The 16,486-nt window shown below is 33.3% G+C and overlaps 1 protein-coding gene across 1 annotated transcript; it reads left to right on the top strand.

The window, feature by feature from the left end:
- Positions 1 to 832: 832 nt before the first annotated feature.
- LOC128187926 (protein O-glucosyltransferase 2-like) lies at positions 833 to 15,216 on the top strand. The gene is made up of 10 exons (XM_052858610.1): positions 833 to 1,207; positions 6,289 to 6,494; positions 6,952 to 7,163; positions 8,103 to 8,180; positions 8,438 to 8,610; positions 8,993 to 9,227; positions 9,607 to 9,816; positions 9,956 to 10,045; positions 10,547 to 10,663; positions 11,748 to 15,216. Exons 1-10 carry the CDS (start codon positions 1,002 to 1,004, stop codon positions 11,763 to 11,765), a joined length of 1,545 nt encoding a protein of 514 aa, XP_052714570.1. The 5' UTR covers positions 833 to 1,001; the 3' UTR covers positions 11,766 to 15,216.
- Positions 15,217 to 16,486: the final 1,270 nt, after the last annotated feature.

Genomic DNA, 16,486 nt, shown 5'->3' with positions numbered 1-16,486 from the left:
TATGGCGGCGCCCAGGGCTGGAAGAAAATTTTTTTGGCCTTAGTACCCCTGATTCAACTTTCATTTTTCACTGATTTTCTTATATATACGTGTTACCATTAATCCTCGCTTCGCGAGGCGGGCTTCGCCCGCCTCTCGCTGCGCTCGGTATAATCTTATCTTTACGAATGATAATTTATTGATATATGTTTGTATAAGATACATGTATTATCAAAACTTTCAGTTTTCAATTTTTTATTGTTGAGATAAAAGAAATCAGTGTCCGCCAAAAACTAAATTCACACAATTTTCATCAAGACCATGCCCCTTCCTTCGTTTCTGAAAAACGATAATGTCAATGAAGATATCTTTGAAATTTTCTCTTTCATCAATTTCAATTGAACTTCTCTCACAGGTATGTGTATTATTTTTTTTTAATTAAAAATCGTCAATATATATGCGGCATATATATCTTGGGACTGACTATAGTACCATTTTAATACATATATCATCTATTTTAATAAATAAGATATTTGCATTGTTAGATATTAAAAAGAAATCATTTTTTTTAAAATTACCGATGTAAAAAAAAAAATACCCCCCCCCTTTTTTTTAAATACATGTATATAAATTTAGTTTTTTAGCCTTGGATCTCGTCTTCTACAGCATTTTTTGATATCTTACATAGTATATCAACCTCAGGGCATTTGATGGTCTTATCGTGCAAATTTTTTCCAAGTGAACTGTGCTTTTTTAAAAAAATAGGCAATTTTGGGCGTCTGAAAAATGCCGTTTGTATCCGTCTTCAAAAGTTTCGTCCTGCATGATTCGAATGCAGGGAGTTCTTTTGAACAGCAAGCGGAAGTTGACAATCGTACGCACCACACATGTGTTGACATGGTTGACACACCACGATATGTTGTCATTTGAGACGCGTTAATAAAAACAAATTATCAGTCGGCATCTGCACTTCTTTTGACATCACCAGAGAGACGAGTTACAAACGAGACGACATATTCGACATGGTTTTCATTTATAATTATTTGTTATTTGTGCTTTCGGTTTTGTTACTTACCACCGAAAGTTCGTCTGCAGAAGGAGCCGACCAGTCGGGTACAAGAACCTTGTCTCTGGAGAAAAGTATTGTGTGGGGACCTGGACTGAAATCTAGGTTTTCTCTGCCGGTCAGATATTTTTTCATCCAGACTGTAGACCAATTTGGAGAAAAGTATGTACATTTTTTTCTTCTTTCACTCAATATTAATGCATACCCCCCTCCCCCCCCCCCCCCCGCCTCTACATGCAGATCAATCGGTCGTTAAATTCATAGAGTTCTATTTTTGTGCAAAAAAAATGTTCTTTAAATACAAAATAGCCCTGCTTTAGACTATATACTGTAATTTGAGTAGGGTGTTTAGAAATGTTGCACAACCAAATTTAAACCCTATAATTTGGCTAAAGAATGTGTTCCAATATTTTGCCTGTAGATGTTTTAATTTAAAAAAAAAAAAAGGAAAAAAAAGGAATTTCTTGACAAATTTTTGTGCCTATTTTCCATACTAAGTCTCTTTGCTTGTTAATAGATTTTCTCAAGAAATGCAAATCAGGCTCTGTCAAATGTCACGGACAGTTGTTAATTTATAATTCCAGGGCAGGAGTCGGACATTTAAAATAAATGTGTTAATATTCTAAGCACTGCTTCTCATTCATAAATCATTTATGAAATTCATGTAACATATAATACGAAACTGACAGAGTAGTTGTAGCCAGAAAAACCATTTCAGCAAATATGTCACCAGAAATTCCATGACAGGTTCTCAAACTCTGGATAAAATACTAATGCAACTTCTAATCTTATAGAAAATTAATATTTTATCTTGTAGGCAAGAGTTACTATTAAATTTTACTGACTCAACACTAGTGGAATCATGCCACATTATAATCTCTCTCTCTCTCTCTCTCTCTCTCTCTCTCTCTCTCTCTCTCTCTCTCTCTCTCTCTCTCTCTCTCTCTCTCTCTCCTTAGATATGATTGTTAATCAGTAAATATATACATAAGTGGCAATTTTATAAGTCTTCAGTAGTTACTAGCAACTGTTTAAATGAATATTGTCAAGATAGTTTCTGAATCGAACTGAATTTCAATAATGTGTGATATAGATTTTATGGCACATAACAGGCAGATATCAATGAAGAAACACCTTTTAGTTTCAAACATTGATTCATTTAGTCATCCCTTTCTTTGCTCTATTACATAATCTTTACCTGTAGTTACCTGCAGGTTACTATTAGTTACTGCAAATCAATTTTTGCAGTCTGATTTTTTTATTAGATTGACATGCATGCATACACAAGTATTAATGGGGTTTTTTTTTACAGATGTATGGAATGATATCTGTTAAAGTACAGAATAACATTATATTAAAATTTTATTGCGTTTCAAGTTATATTTTATCCAACATTCTAAATAATTAGATATTGATTTTTGTCAAATTTCTGCTTGCCAATATTCATTTCAATTTAATGTGAGCTTGTACAGATGTATACATAACATATTTATGTATTTTAGTTCATTGATCCATGTTATGAAGTAACATATTGTCAGTATTATTGGTACACATCTGTGGGTTTTGAATGTCTCAGTCAGGATTTCTGATTCACCATATGATGATATCTTAGTTTTTCCCTGAAAGGTTCAATTTTTGTTATATATGTCTTGAATATACCGGTACTTTCTTGTACATCCATTCAATCAATCAATGTTTATTTAACACATTTCCCAAATGGGTTCTTAAGTCTGCCTGCCTTCATGTAATGACCAAAATGAATTATAATTAAAGCTTAAGGTTTTTCAAGTTTTTCTTCCATCAAGCCAACGTCAATGTCAGTGTAAGGATCCTGTTATAATAAGATGTTTCTTTAGTCATCAGCCCTAATCAATACTGAAACCAGCTTTTATTTGTGTACAAAAAAAATTACGTAAGTTTTGCAAAAACATCTTAACCATAAATATTATCTTGCAGCTATTAACAAGTCCTACAATAGATCTCGTTAGTCGTGTTTATCAAATTTTCTGCACTGGGTCCGTCTCAGAAAATAGTTGTGGCAAACCAGTTTATATCTTTAAAAAATTGCAAAATAAAGTCACCATAAAGAAAAGTTGGTAACATATATCTTCTGTGATGCAGACTTTGAGTAGTTATCCTAAATACTATGGGATTTAGCTCAGGTAATGAAAACTTGATTTGAGAGAAATTTAATTGCAGAGAACTTAGGCACATAAGAGATATCAAAAGACATCTTTAAAAGATACTTAGTATATATTTTCTCCCTGTCTATATATTGTGGGTATTTAAAATGATTTATGTTTCTTTATTAATTTCTATCAAGAAATCTAACAGGGCGGATTCCATTTATTTAAAGGCCTTGTCTCCTTCCATTCAGTGATGACAATGCTGGAATGGGTGGGGTTACATTTGGCAGATAAAGAGGGTTATTGAACCAAAAATAAAACCCAAAATCTGTAAACAAGAACTTAGCAGGGCTAGGCACAGTCAATCCTACATGTACATAATCTGGTTATGATATATGTATTTCATTTTCATGCATACTGACTCTTTAGCTTTTGGGGGGGGGGGGGGGGGGGGTGTTCTCATTTGTGGAAATTAGAACTTGAATGCCATGGTTAAGTGAAAAAGTTATTAACTTGATTTGAAAGAACGAGTTGAATGGTTGAAAGACTGACCGGGAAATGAATGTAAATTTAAATGAACCTAACCCACCATATTATCTTAAATAATTAGAGATATTTTGTTGTTAGGGGAATTTATCTATGACCTGAAAGGACACCCTGGAATGACCAATATAATCAAAAGGAGAAAGGGGATCAGGGTTGATAACATTTAAATCTTGATAAGTTGACCAAGAATTCACAAGACGGAATTAGCTATTAAGTAATGAGAAAGGGGACAAGATATTTAAGTGTCCAAATCCTAAGGCAACAGGAAGCAAACTTATTTCTATATAAATGATGATGTAGACCTTAACAAGGAGAGAGCACCTTGCACCTTGTTACCTTCAGAGGGCGCCAGCAAAATTAATTAAAAACAATTAATGAATGGCCAAATGGTTGCGTATTACAAATTAATACAAGCAACTAACAATGTACTACATCTTTGATGTGAAGCAAGATTTAATCATTTAAGCAATACTATTTTTTTGCTGATCATCAGCCTATGTAATGTATTTATGAAGAGGTTTCTGTTTTACGTTGCGCTTGTTATGTCAATTGCCCTGAAGAGGAGAGAAACGAAAGTGTATTAATCAGAGTAAATATAATGTTCTAAGGTGTCGTGTAATCACGAGTAAATGTCATGTAGTTAAAGGTGTTAAACTATAAATAGATAAAGAATGAGATGCTCTTGGTAGGGTGCAAGAAAAAAATTAATGCGTAAAATGTATTGGTTTTTGATTTAATTTTTGATTTTTTTGTGCATGCCACTTCTTGAGGCTGCACTTATGACTTCAAATGCATGTCAAGATCTAAAAGTGCAGTGTATATATTAAGTTCCTTTTTATGTCAATGATTATGCTAAACAGAATAATTTTTATGTAAAAGGTGAGCTTTTAAGTTTCACTTCTGATCTTTTAGAACATATTTAGGAAAAAATATCCCTGTTAATAAACTTAAAACATTACATCAACTTCCTTGGCATTAAACCTTTAAAAAAGGTTTTTAGCGTGTTTAATGCTAGATAATCATGCCCATCCCCATGCATGTACAACATTTCATTTATTAAATCTGACAAAAAAGTTGACAGCATTCTTAAAAGAATGAACTTGGGTCAGTGATAAAACATAGCAGTAAATCGCCTCTGATGGCTAACACGACAGACTCATTTGTCCATCTCAAATGTCGGCTGCCTGGAGGGAAAGTGTGAACTCTGTCCCCAGGGGCTGATGATTTTGTCTGAGTGACCACAGTGATTCTTGTGACTCTGGAGCTTCCTTTTTATGTAAGATATTGGGGGGGGGGGGGGGGTTGGGGGGGAGGGGGGGATGGGTGGTAAAGTTTGTATAAATTCTATTTGACTGGAATCTACTCCTTATTATACAGAAGTCAATGTGTGGGACATAATTTATGCATGAACTGAGACATTGACAGTCAAATGACAGCTCGGACAATAATACAATAATTTACCGCAACAAATGGCATACATAAAATATGAAAGCAAGTGATGTATTACATCTAAATAGAATATTTATTTTGATAAAAAAAAAGGATTCACTGGTAATGATACAATAAATACATTTTATAGATGGAATAACATTTTGGATTCAACTTATTTTCAACACAAGAAAATACATGTATCCACATTATTAAAAGTTATGAGAATTTATTTTTTAGATTTTCATAAATATGTTCTTTCTATTTCTCTTTTTTTTCCATTTAAATATCAGTTTATTTCTCAATTCTTTTTAAATAGTATATCTGTGTAATCCTTTTATACATAGTTTGGAATTTGTTTTGCTTTTTTTAACAGCCACATTTTACATGTACCATCAAAGCTTTGCCTCAGTTGTTGATTATGAAATTCTTTTGTCTTCTATTTTCTTAGAGGATGATTGTTTTGAAAAAATATAAATTAATCACTTTTGTCGTTTTGCGGTTCCCATAACACAACAAACATATTCAAAAACTATTACAATTTTTGTGCCAATGTTCAGATGTTTTTTAAATTTTGTGGTTAAGGTTTCTTTATTTACATGTAATATGAATATGTTTGCATTTATTCTTATGCTCGCATATATTCTTAAAATAGGTAAATATTTGATAAATTGATGTATGCTAATTTGAGTTTTTTTATTAATTAATACAGGTCATTAATTTTTTAAGTTGGAACATCAAAGAAAAATTCTTATCCTGTTTTTATGATCTTGGTGACCTGCATATTAACTTTTTTTTAAACACGTTTTTTTAAAGAAATTTGAATTTATTCTTTTTGGAACATAGAAATCATAAAAATGCAGCTATGTAGAAAATGCCTATAATAAGAAAACGTAAATTTTTTAAACATTGGTTTGCTTAATTTATCTATTCATAGATTATGCCCTTTACTTCATTAATATTCTGTCAACGAATTTCTTTCATTGATGTTTGTAATTTTGAATGCAACTATTTAGATAATGCTCTAGCAAATGTACATTGATTTTTAACATTGTTTTGTTTGATGTACCATTGTATGCTTCAACCTCATTATAATTCCGTCACCAATTTTCACCTAGTGATATTTCTGTAATTATCTTGCAGCTTTACAGAGTCAATCGGAGAAAAGGCATTTGAGGTCAAGATTAGCCAGGAAGATGGCGGGCGGGCCCGTATATATGCCCAGGTGCTGGACCTTCAAGACGGCAGCTACGCCGTAAGATTCCGCCCCTTCGAGAGTTACAGCACTCTCAGAATAAACCTCCTACATGAAGGAAACCATGTGGGCAAGTCCCCGTACTACCTAAAAGGTAATTGCGCTCATGCAGAAAAAACAGGGTGGTCCGGGGCCTTGTCATAATCTGGGCCGTTAATCAACCCCCCGGGAAAGCTGACCTATAAATCAGCCACACTGATACACCTATATACACCTATAGGCTGGGCATGAACTTGCTTTATGTGATGTCTGAGCTGGTAAATGGAATCTGTGACATCCTCCTGACCTGATTGTTTAATATAGACATTTCTCCATATCATCAGCTGTTATACATTTATTAACTTATCTCAGTGCATGCATAATGTGATTTAAGGATGAATTAGATAAGGAAAAAAAAAGACAGGTGACTATGCTCTTTGATAGCTGATTTAATAGCGCACAGCAAGAACCTATGAATATCAAGTACACACATACTATGCTTTGATTTCTTAATCAGAGGGTACATGTATCTAAACTAGAAATGAGAGACAACTCTTGATTTTTTCGTTTAGGAATGGTGTACCATGAGAACTGTTACTGCCCCATGACTAACATTGAGAAGTGGTACGTCGCACATGATTGTCCCGACACGTACGAACAAATAGACAAAGATCTGTCCATTTTTAAAAGAGTCAACCTTAAAAAAGTGGCAGACGAGGCGGTCAGTCGGTTCAACAAGAAGGGCATGCATAGTCTCACCCACTACAGGATCATCAACAACAAGGTACACAGGTGCTACAGGTGTCACAGCTGTTCCACACGCTGTCAGTGTAAACAGATAGAAGACTGGGGAAGGGACGGTACCACCATCTCTCTCAGTTCTTGTACCCCTCATCATTGCACGGTGCTATGAGCACTGACTGTGGCTACATTAACCAAAATAAACAGAAAACATTTAATACATTGAGATTCATGAGGTGATGGGTTTGCCTTGATGTTGTTAACATTCAATACCTGTGTACAGGTTTTGTCAGCAGCACAATGTATTTTTAGAGGTGGAGCCCATTGTACCATTGTGTCACACTGTCTTGTCTTCGTTATTAGCATATGTGATTGTTGAATGTTCACTTAAAAAAAAATCTTCTTTCTGCTTAATAAAAGATATGGAATTCTTGTTATGTTAGGTTCTAGCTAATCATGTACATTATCAACACATTATTTGTTCACAGTATTTTTATTGATCAGTTTCTGATTTCGCATAAAACGGGAGAAAAATTCCTCCAAAAAATTCTCTTTCAAAAACAATTTAAAAATAATTGATTACACTGAAAAAACACAAAAAATTACACAGTCATAACTTAGTAGGAAACCACGAAACAAACACTGATCAACATTATAAGTACTAAGTAATATCATTAAAATTATTAGTGCAGAGCCAAAAATCACCACTGTCGAAAGGATGGACTTTCGGTGGGTATTTAATGGCATGACTCAGTTACAATCAACAATTTTTTTTCAAAATGCATCGCAACTACTTAAACTGCTTTTAAAAATCACATATACATGTACATAGCAATGAGACATCATCAATGCACACTCTTTATAGCTGGATTGGACAAGCCTTACTTGTCTTATTTAAAACATTTATCAACTCTTTTGCATAATTGCAGTATAGACATGCATGTTGTTTTTTTTTTTTAAATTAATTTTTGATTGACTTCAGGTTTATAGGAAGACCTATGGAGAACACGTAGGATTCAAAATGTTCAGTGACGCCATCATCCTGTCACTCACTCGCAAGGTATGAGCTGATTTAAGATGATCATATCAATGAATGATGTTCCTTGAGGTTAAAATATTCTGAGGTGATTAGCGCAGTGGCATAAACATGCATTCAAAGTGGGTGGCATTCATGTCATGTTGTTGTTGAAGGCAAAAAGATACCTGTATGAATTTTATACTGAGTCTTAAAGTATTTTGCACAAATCTGAGCTGCATCACAGTACCGTAAAAGGACTGTCTACAGGAGTGGCGTTTCATAACTTTGGTGTTTTGTAGGTAGTCCTACCTGATGTGGAGTTCTTTGTTAACCTTGGTGACTGGCCCCTAGAGAAGAAGTCCCTGGCCGAGGACCCCATCCCAGTGTTCTCATGGTGTGGGTCAGATGACACCAAGGACATTGTCATGCCGACCTATGACCTCACAGAGGCCACCATTCAAATGATGCATAGGTACATGTACTTGTATTGCAATCATGTATTAAAAAAAAATACTTGCATGATCATCACTGATGATTAGTAAAAACATGTTATTTTCAATTAAGTTCAAGATCTAATATTGAAAGGAAACTAAATATTTTGAGAAATGATTTTCTATAATGTTGAATAACAACAGTAGCTTGGTAGAATAAGGTTTTCTAGAACATATTTTAGTAAATGCCATGTAAAATGTATTTTAACTTTTATTTTCAACTAGAAATGAAGGAAATCATTTACAAACTTTTGCATTTTTTCCAAGTATAACAAATGCATTTTAAAAGTATCTAGAATCCATGATCTATACATTTTGTTATTTTTTTTTACCTAATCCTTCTTTTTACTACAATTTTTGTAGGGTTACCTTAGATACTCTATCTGTCCAAGCAACAAAAGTGGCTTGGGAAAACAAAACTGAGAAAGCTTTCTGGAGGGGGCGAGATAGCCGACAAGAACGTCTTGATCTCGTTGTGATGTCTCGGAAAGAACCTGAGCTGATAGATGCTGCCCTCACACACATGTTCTTCTTCAAGAAAGAGCCAGAAAAATATGGGGAGCTGGTCAAATCCACACCCTTTTTTGATTTCTTCAATGTAAGTCTGTTTTTAATATATATATTATATTTTCCAGAAAGAGTAACCCATCAGTTTGGAAATTGCCCTATGCTTCAGCAGTTTAGAAAACATTTACTATACATGTATATGCATGTACCATCTTCCCAAGTCAAGGGTTTCTGATCCGCATAGCTTCTCACAAACAAGGGTTTGTGAGAAGCTATGCGGATCAGAAACCCTTGACTTGGGAAGATGATGTATGTACAAGTATTTGTGAATTCATTTGAAGTATGTAAAACATGAGAAATACATAAGAAGTATAATTTCATGAAATGGTAATTTTGGGCAAATTTTTGTGCAATATGTAGAAAGAGTGTGAAAAATTATGAATGAGACAAATTTGAATTTATTTTTTCAGTACAAGTATCAAATAAATCTAGATGGCACAGTAGCAGCATACAGATTTCCTTACTTAATGGGAGGTAACTCTGTTGTTCTTAAACAAGACTCGCCTTATTATGAACACTTTTACAAGAGTTTAGAACCTGGCAAACATTACATTCCATTCAAAAGAGACCTTAGTGATTTGAGAGAGAAAATTCTATGGGCCAAGAGTCACGATGAGGAGGTAATTGAATTTATTGCATCAAGTTGAACTTTGAAAAAATTAAAAAACTGTTCATCAATATTCTTGTGTTACAGCTGTTCTACTGGTTCAAATCATGTGTTGCTGTAGAGCTGAAAATCATATATTGATCTGATTGCAGGTGAAGAAGATTTCTAAAAATGCTCAAAATTTTGTTAGGGAAAACCTACTTCCAAAGGATGTATACTGTTACCATGCTAAGTTATTTGATGTAAGTATATTTTACTGGTAGAACAAATAAAAAGCAATTTAGAAATATTTTCTTTGAATTTATTTTGATCTTTGGACAAGCTTACATACATTGATACAGAATCATTTTCAAAATCTTTATATGCTGACTTTGTCTGAAATATTGAGGCACTTTCATATATTATATGGTATTATATTTTTGAATTCAAATATTACTAGAAAATCAAACCTGAAACACATTCAACATCCTAAAACATGGAATTTAACTTATGGCATACCAACATTCTTTCACACTCACTCTCTCTCTCTGTAAATGTGATTGGTGTATTCACTTTGTTAGATATGTATGAATAATACAAGTTTTCTTGCATTGTTAAAACTTCAAAGTGCCTTTAATAGTGTAGACTGGATCAGAGTTTTAGTGTGTTATACTTTATTTTCCATTTAAAAAAAGATAAAAACTTGAAATGTTAAATTTATGTTTAAAAAATACAAAGTTAATTAATTGTTATACCTTTTAAAGAGATTTTCTGGTCTTTTGGTGTCCAAACCTGACAAGCCCAATGGATCCTGGGAATTGGTAGAACAGCCAAATGATCAGGACTCCAAATGTGATTGTAAACGACTAAAGAAAACAAAGGTTGGTATAGATTAAGTCTTTTTTTACTTTTGATATTTTTGTTGGGTTTTTAATATGTCTCAATCAACTTATTCATAAATACAGGTTTTTTTGTTTATATTTAAGATAAGTATTTTTTGACTCAATGTGTAAATTTTCATATGCCCCTTTCATATGTTTGATCATAAATAAACAAGTGTAGTCTTAATTCAGTGATGTTCTTTGAAAATCATGGTGTTAAAAAAGACCGCTCATGTAGCATATTTTGAAAATTTATGACAGAAATAATGAACAAAAAATTCCTGCAGCAAAATCAGTTGAGGGAAAAGCTGTGGTAGTAAGAGTTATCGTTCTTGATACAGAGTCATAAACTCTACTTGAGAAACTGCAGACCCCACAATAAAACATTTTCTATCTTGTTAAGGACACCTGTTTACATTAAGTAAGAAGATGCGGGAATTTATAATCTGTTTATATCTAGGTATGGGGTTATCTTGTAAAAGATGGCTGCTATATGGGTTTGCAGGACATTTATTTGCCTAATTATTACACGATGACAGCGAAGCAAGAGACAACAAGGGACCGGTCTGTTCCCTCTATCTATGAGTACTTTTTTCCGAAGTCTCTGTCTCCCCCTTACACACAGAGCCCACTGTATCGAACTCTGGCAAAAATAAAATGTTTATCAATGAAATGTAGATTCGACATGCAGCTTATTTTTGAAAATCTGGGTTATCACAATGACAGAATCAAAGCCTGATGTTGTTGGGGCCGCTATCTTGGGCTGGATTACTATCACCATCTAAAATAAACTCATCAACTGTAAAAGTGTGCAGCTCCAGGCATGATTCATTCATTCATTTATCAAATTCAAAGCATTATTAACCTGACCTCTAGAAAAGAAAGAGAGAAAACGAAATATCTCTCAAGATTTCATGTAAGGTTTAAAAAAAAACTTTTGATGAGACTTGATGTGGATAAAGTACTTGATCATGCTTATAAGAATTGAGTTGAGGAACTAGGAATAATGCATAGATTATTTCATAGAATACATAGATTTTGTTGATTTCAAGTTTACATATGTATATATATGTTTCTATTTCAGAAGCACGATGAACTATGATACAGTATGGGACCAGTCATACCTGTGGCAGCAGAGCAAATGTTTTTTGGGAGGATTCAATATAATCTTTTGACCACTCTCATTTAAATTTTAGCATCAGGCGGGCCTGATAACAAATTATATCATCCAGTCTGGCATGTTTTATCATTTAAATTTTTCATAGGCATGATCCAATTTTGATGATATTGGGGCATTTAGTTTTCTTTATAGGATACTAGTATCATGGGTTTTTCATTCTATGAGAGTATTGTGATTAATGTTCAAATTGATATGATTTGCAAGGAATGAAAGATAGAAGGATTTTGTTGTATGTACCTGTGTAGAGTATAACCCTTGTTATTACCATCAGCTGACATTTACCTGCCTATGTTTTGTTAGGCTGGTAAAGCGTATAGATCTCAGTATTATGGTACCTATAGTCAATGCATGAAACCTGCAGTCATTAATATACATCTATACTCTATGCTTTTCTTACATTTAAGGAAATCCTGCAATGTGTATTAATATGATATACATGTACAAGTATTTCTTGGGTTTTTTTTGGCAATTTGTAGAATAAGTTTATGCTTTGACACAAATCTGTTTTTAATCATTTAGTCATTATTTTGTATCTACTCATTAGGTCTTACTTTTATGTACAAGTGCCATATATACCTAACAGCAAAGTTATGCACAACTACATTGTATTGCCATATACTAGTACACGATATTGTATTCATGTATCTGATTTATTTAGGAAATGAACTCAATGTCTACCCAAGTTATTCGAGTATAACCTGGGCTGGGGCAGTTTACGCTTTATAATCCGCGAAGCAATTTACGCTTTTTTATTATCCGCAAAGCGGATTATAAAAAAGCGTAAATTGCTCCAACCAGGGTTATACGAATATAACTTGGGTAGATATTGAGTTCATTCATTATAATTTAATTTACTGTACAAATTAAGTGCGTTTTACTTTTAAAAATATGATATTAATCTGTTCAAAATTCAAACGTAACGTCAAACGGATTAGTACGTTTTTTACGTTGGTGCATTGTGACCTGCAAACCAAGTTGTACGAAGGACTATATATGGTTTGAGCCTAAAATGGCCCCCTAAAATGAACATTGTCAATTTACTGTAATTCTTTGTTTTATTAGTACAAATATACATTTGAAGTTTTTTCATAATTTTCATTTAGATTTTAGTGCCCACAATTGTAAAATATGACATCATAAAGTTTACTTTTTCCTGCCATTTTCACATTTTTAGCATAAAACGGCTTGTTTTGAGGCAGTTTTTCTTTAAGGAAACATTGAGCGACTGCTTGAACAAACAAAATATTTTCACCAAAGGTGTATCTTTCCAATACTTATAAGTGACAAAAAGTTTGTTCTTGTTCAAAGAGTCGCTCTATGTTTCCAATTCGAAAAAAGATAAGAAAAATGTCAATTTTTGGTTGATTTTGATTGAATTATAAAAATATCGTCACTTCTGACGTCATATACTGCCAGTGAGTGCATATAAATCAAATAAATAGGTATAAACATATTTCATGTCAACTTTTTTATAAAATAACACAACAAATTAATGTACCTGAATCATTTTAAAAATAGCGAATTTTGGGGGCCAAATTAGACTAATATCATATATAGTTCTTTAACTAAATTTTTCCATCCAATCAAATGCCGCGTTACAACCAGAATTAAATTATTTTCTGTTCAAGATCTATTTTCAGGGATGTATTTATAGTGATATGCTGGTACAGTACTAATTTATTTATTGAGCAGGTGTGACCTTAATAAGAAAATTTTAATACATATAATTAGGTCTTCATGTTTTATAATATTTAGCTCACCTGAGCCAAAGACTCATTAACTGTTTTTCTAAGATTTTAGCCAAGTATGGCATATTAAAGCATCCTTGGGTATAGGGCTATCAAAAGTTTTAAATGAAGGACCAAGCCCTATAATAGGGACAATAATACAAAAATAAGGGAAATGTGATGGAATGTTTTTTTTTCTCCAAAAAATGTTTTTCTCTTGAATTGATATGATAAAAATTTTGAATGACATTCCTTACATCTAGTAGGTCCAAATGTACCATACTCAAACCATGATGTTTTGGGGTCAAGAAGGGTCAAATATATGTATTTAAATGTATTTAGAAAAAAATATTTTGAGTAATGTGATGCAATGATTTATGGAATTTTCAAGCAAAATCGATGTAAAAGGTTTTTTTTTTCTTATTCAACTTTTGACGGTAATGGTATAGAAAAGGACACGGATGGACGATCAATTTTATTTGCTTGGAAATATGCTGACAAGTGTCAACTCTATTCGAAAAATAGGGAAAACAGTAATTAGTGCAGTTGGTGGCAAGTTAGTTTTTAGAAAAGTTCAAGTTTATTCAAGCAGAACTCAAGGGGTTAAATAAATTGAAGCAATTTAAATAATAACATGTAGAGGAAAATATTTTTGTATTTATATTGAGGCAAATTAGTATATAAAAAAATCTTGCTTGTTCATCTTAAGATAAACTTTCATAATGTTTGTGTGAGATTTATTTGAACCTAGACATATTTCTGTTCTCTGCTAATACTCAAGCTTCTGAGCTTATACTAACATAAAGATATTAGATGTTTACATTAGATAATAGAGGTTTTGAAAGGTTTTGAGGAGACTGAACAATATTGTTTGATAGATCTGATCCCAGTGCTATTTCTCTTGTATTACCAATAATGTGTGTAGTTTTTCACTTTGTCAATGTATAGTTGTTATAGCAAAGCATCCAAGTTTTGATTTACCAAACTAGTCTACCTCCTGTATAGAAGCACATAGAACAAATAATTATTTATTTCTGTTGGTAGTTATGTCATAAATTAGGGTGTAATATGATACACCATGCAATCTTAACTGCTTTTGTGTTTATTGTAAATTTGCAATAATTAGTTTCATCCTTGACGATTTACCTGTGTAAACTTGTATTTCTATTACATATGACATTTTTTAACAGTATAAGGGACTAATGGTTTGTTGCTTTTTAACTAAAATTGTGTAAGAAATTTGATGAATTTATTTGAAGAATGTATGGTTTATCAACTTCATATTGTTATAAGAGTTGTCTGAATTTAAGACAAGCTTAAATCTACTCAAAAAGAAGTTCAAAATATTGTGATGAAAAGAAGGGAATGGTTTGTGATCATACCAGATCTTTGTGTTTATATTACTATACTTTTGGGTTATAAATTATATTGACTACATATCAATGGATTTTGCATACATTCTCAATGCCATATTTGACAAAGGTGCTGCAATAATTCATTGCAATATTTCATTTATGTTGTTTATTAATTTATTCTGTGAAAATAACTGATGATATTAATAATAAAAAAAGATCTGACATTGATTCTGTGAGAGGTTAATTTTTCATGACTTGTAATTTGAGGTTTTTATACTTTTTCAAGATTGTTTTTCATGATTTGTGATCTTTATCAATTTTCGTGATTTCGGTATCATTTTATTGCGATGGGCGGAAAGGTGTCTATTTAAAACGGAATAGAATAGCAGCTTTTTGGATAATACGTTATATTTTTTATTCACTCCAATCTGTCACTGTTGCGCAGATGTCTATCAAATCTAGAGTTATCGCCCTTGACGCATTACCTGCCTATCTCGCTCCTGGATGACAGTCGACGTCACTCAAATATTTCATGTAAAGTCAATTTTTGATTTTAATCTCATAGCTCTGTAATCATGGAACATATCGGGAGCAAAAATGTTTAGCAATCAGCGCCGCCGATACGAGGTAATTGAGAGCGATAAGGGGATTTCTGAAGCCCCCAATGTCTTATCTGTCTACGAACAGCGATTCCCAATATTCACACTGTTCCTTACATTTATTACAAGTTAAATCGCTTGTAACTGAGAAAACGTTCCTTGATTTGTTACATAAATCAAAAAGCTACCAAAATAAACGAGTCCTGTATACATGGTGATAGCGCTAAATTAGAAGGGGGAAGCGACCCTTAGAAATATATGTTTATATTTAGAGAACGCGTTGTCACTGCTCAGCGCAGATGGGCGATGTTTCCTGAACATAGGGCACGAGAGCGCGTGCAGTACAGACAGTATCCCCCGCATGTATCCCTTAATTCTGTCCTGATGAGCTGATCCACGAGTCATCATTTTACGAGTCGTTATCTCGCCCTCCACGCCTGATTTGAAGAAATGACGAGCATCCTATCTTTGATAGAAGACATTTCATAACTGCATCGTGCGATAATTCGGCTGCGCTGAGACAGTGGGAAGGGGAGATAAGCGATGCTATCTCCCGGTTTCCACAATCCGGGCTTTCATGTATATCGGAAGAAAGTGCGCCCCGATAAGAAGAAGTGAAAAAGTTCGGTATCGGAGCATAGCAGGAATGTGAATCTAGGAACAGCTCCTATCATCCATTTTCCTCGGACAAAAATAGATAAATGCACATTAATTAAACGAATTTGATAGGAAATCGTTAGTGTAGAATTTCTTCATGTATTGTTGCGATATTGTACAAATGATTGCGTTTTTTATCAGAGAGGGTAGCAAGATTGCTGGATGCCTGCAGTCCACTGATACAGAACAATCATTGGCCACCAGATGAGACAATGAATCCCTGGGTTTAATATCACAGGTGTGCTTGCCCCCCGAGAGATACCCCCTCCTCCATCAAGCGAGCCAGCGCTGATAAAGAATGGTTA

The sequence above is a fragment of the Crassostrea angulata genome, chromosome 6, assembly GCF_025612915.1.
Source record: "Crassostrea angulata isolate pt1a10 chromosome 6, ASM2561291v2, whole genome shotgun sequence".
NCBI classification, from domain to species: Eukaryota; Metazoa; Mollusca; class Bivalvia; order Ostreida; family Ostreidae; genus Magallana; species Magallana angulata.
The sequence above is the reverse complement of the archived record's forward strand: the minus strand, read 5'-3'. Positions and strand labels throughout refer to the sequence as shown.

Excerpts from the sequence above, each read along its gene's own strand:
- LOC128187926 (XM_052858610.1), top strand. The coding sequence starts at position 1,002 with ATGGTTTTCATTTATAATTATTTGTTATTTGTGCTTTCGGTTTTGTTA. Across the intron at positions 7,164-8,102 it reads ACAGGATCATCAACAACAAG|GTTTATAGGAAGACCTATGG; the intron begins GTACACAGGTGC and ends GATTGACTTCAG. Across the intron at positions 8,611-8,992 it reads ACCATTCAAATGATGCATAG|GGTTACCTTAGATACTCTAT; the intron begins GTACATGTACTT and ends CAATTTTTGTAG.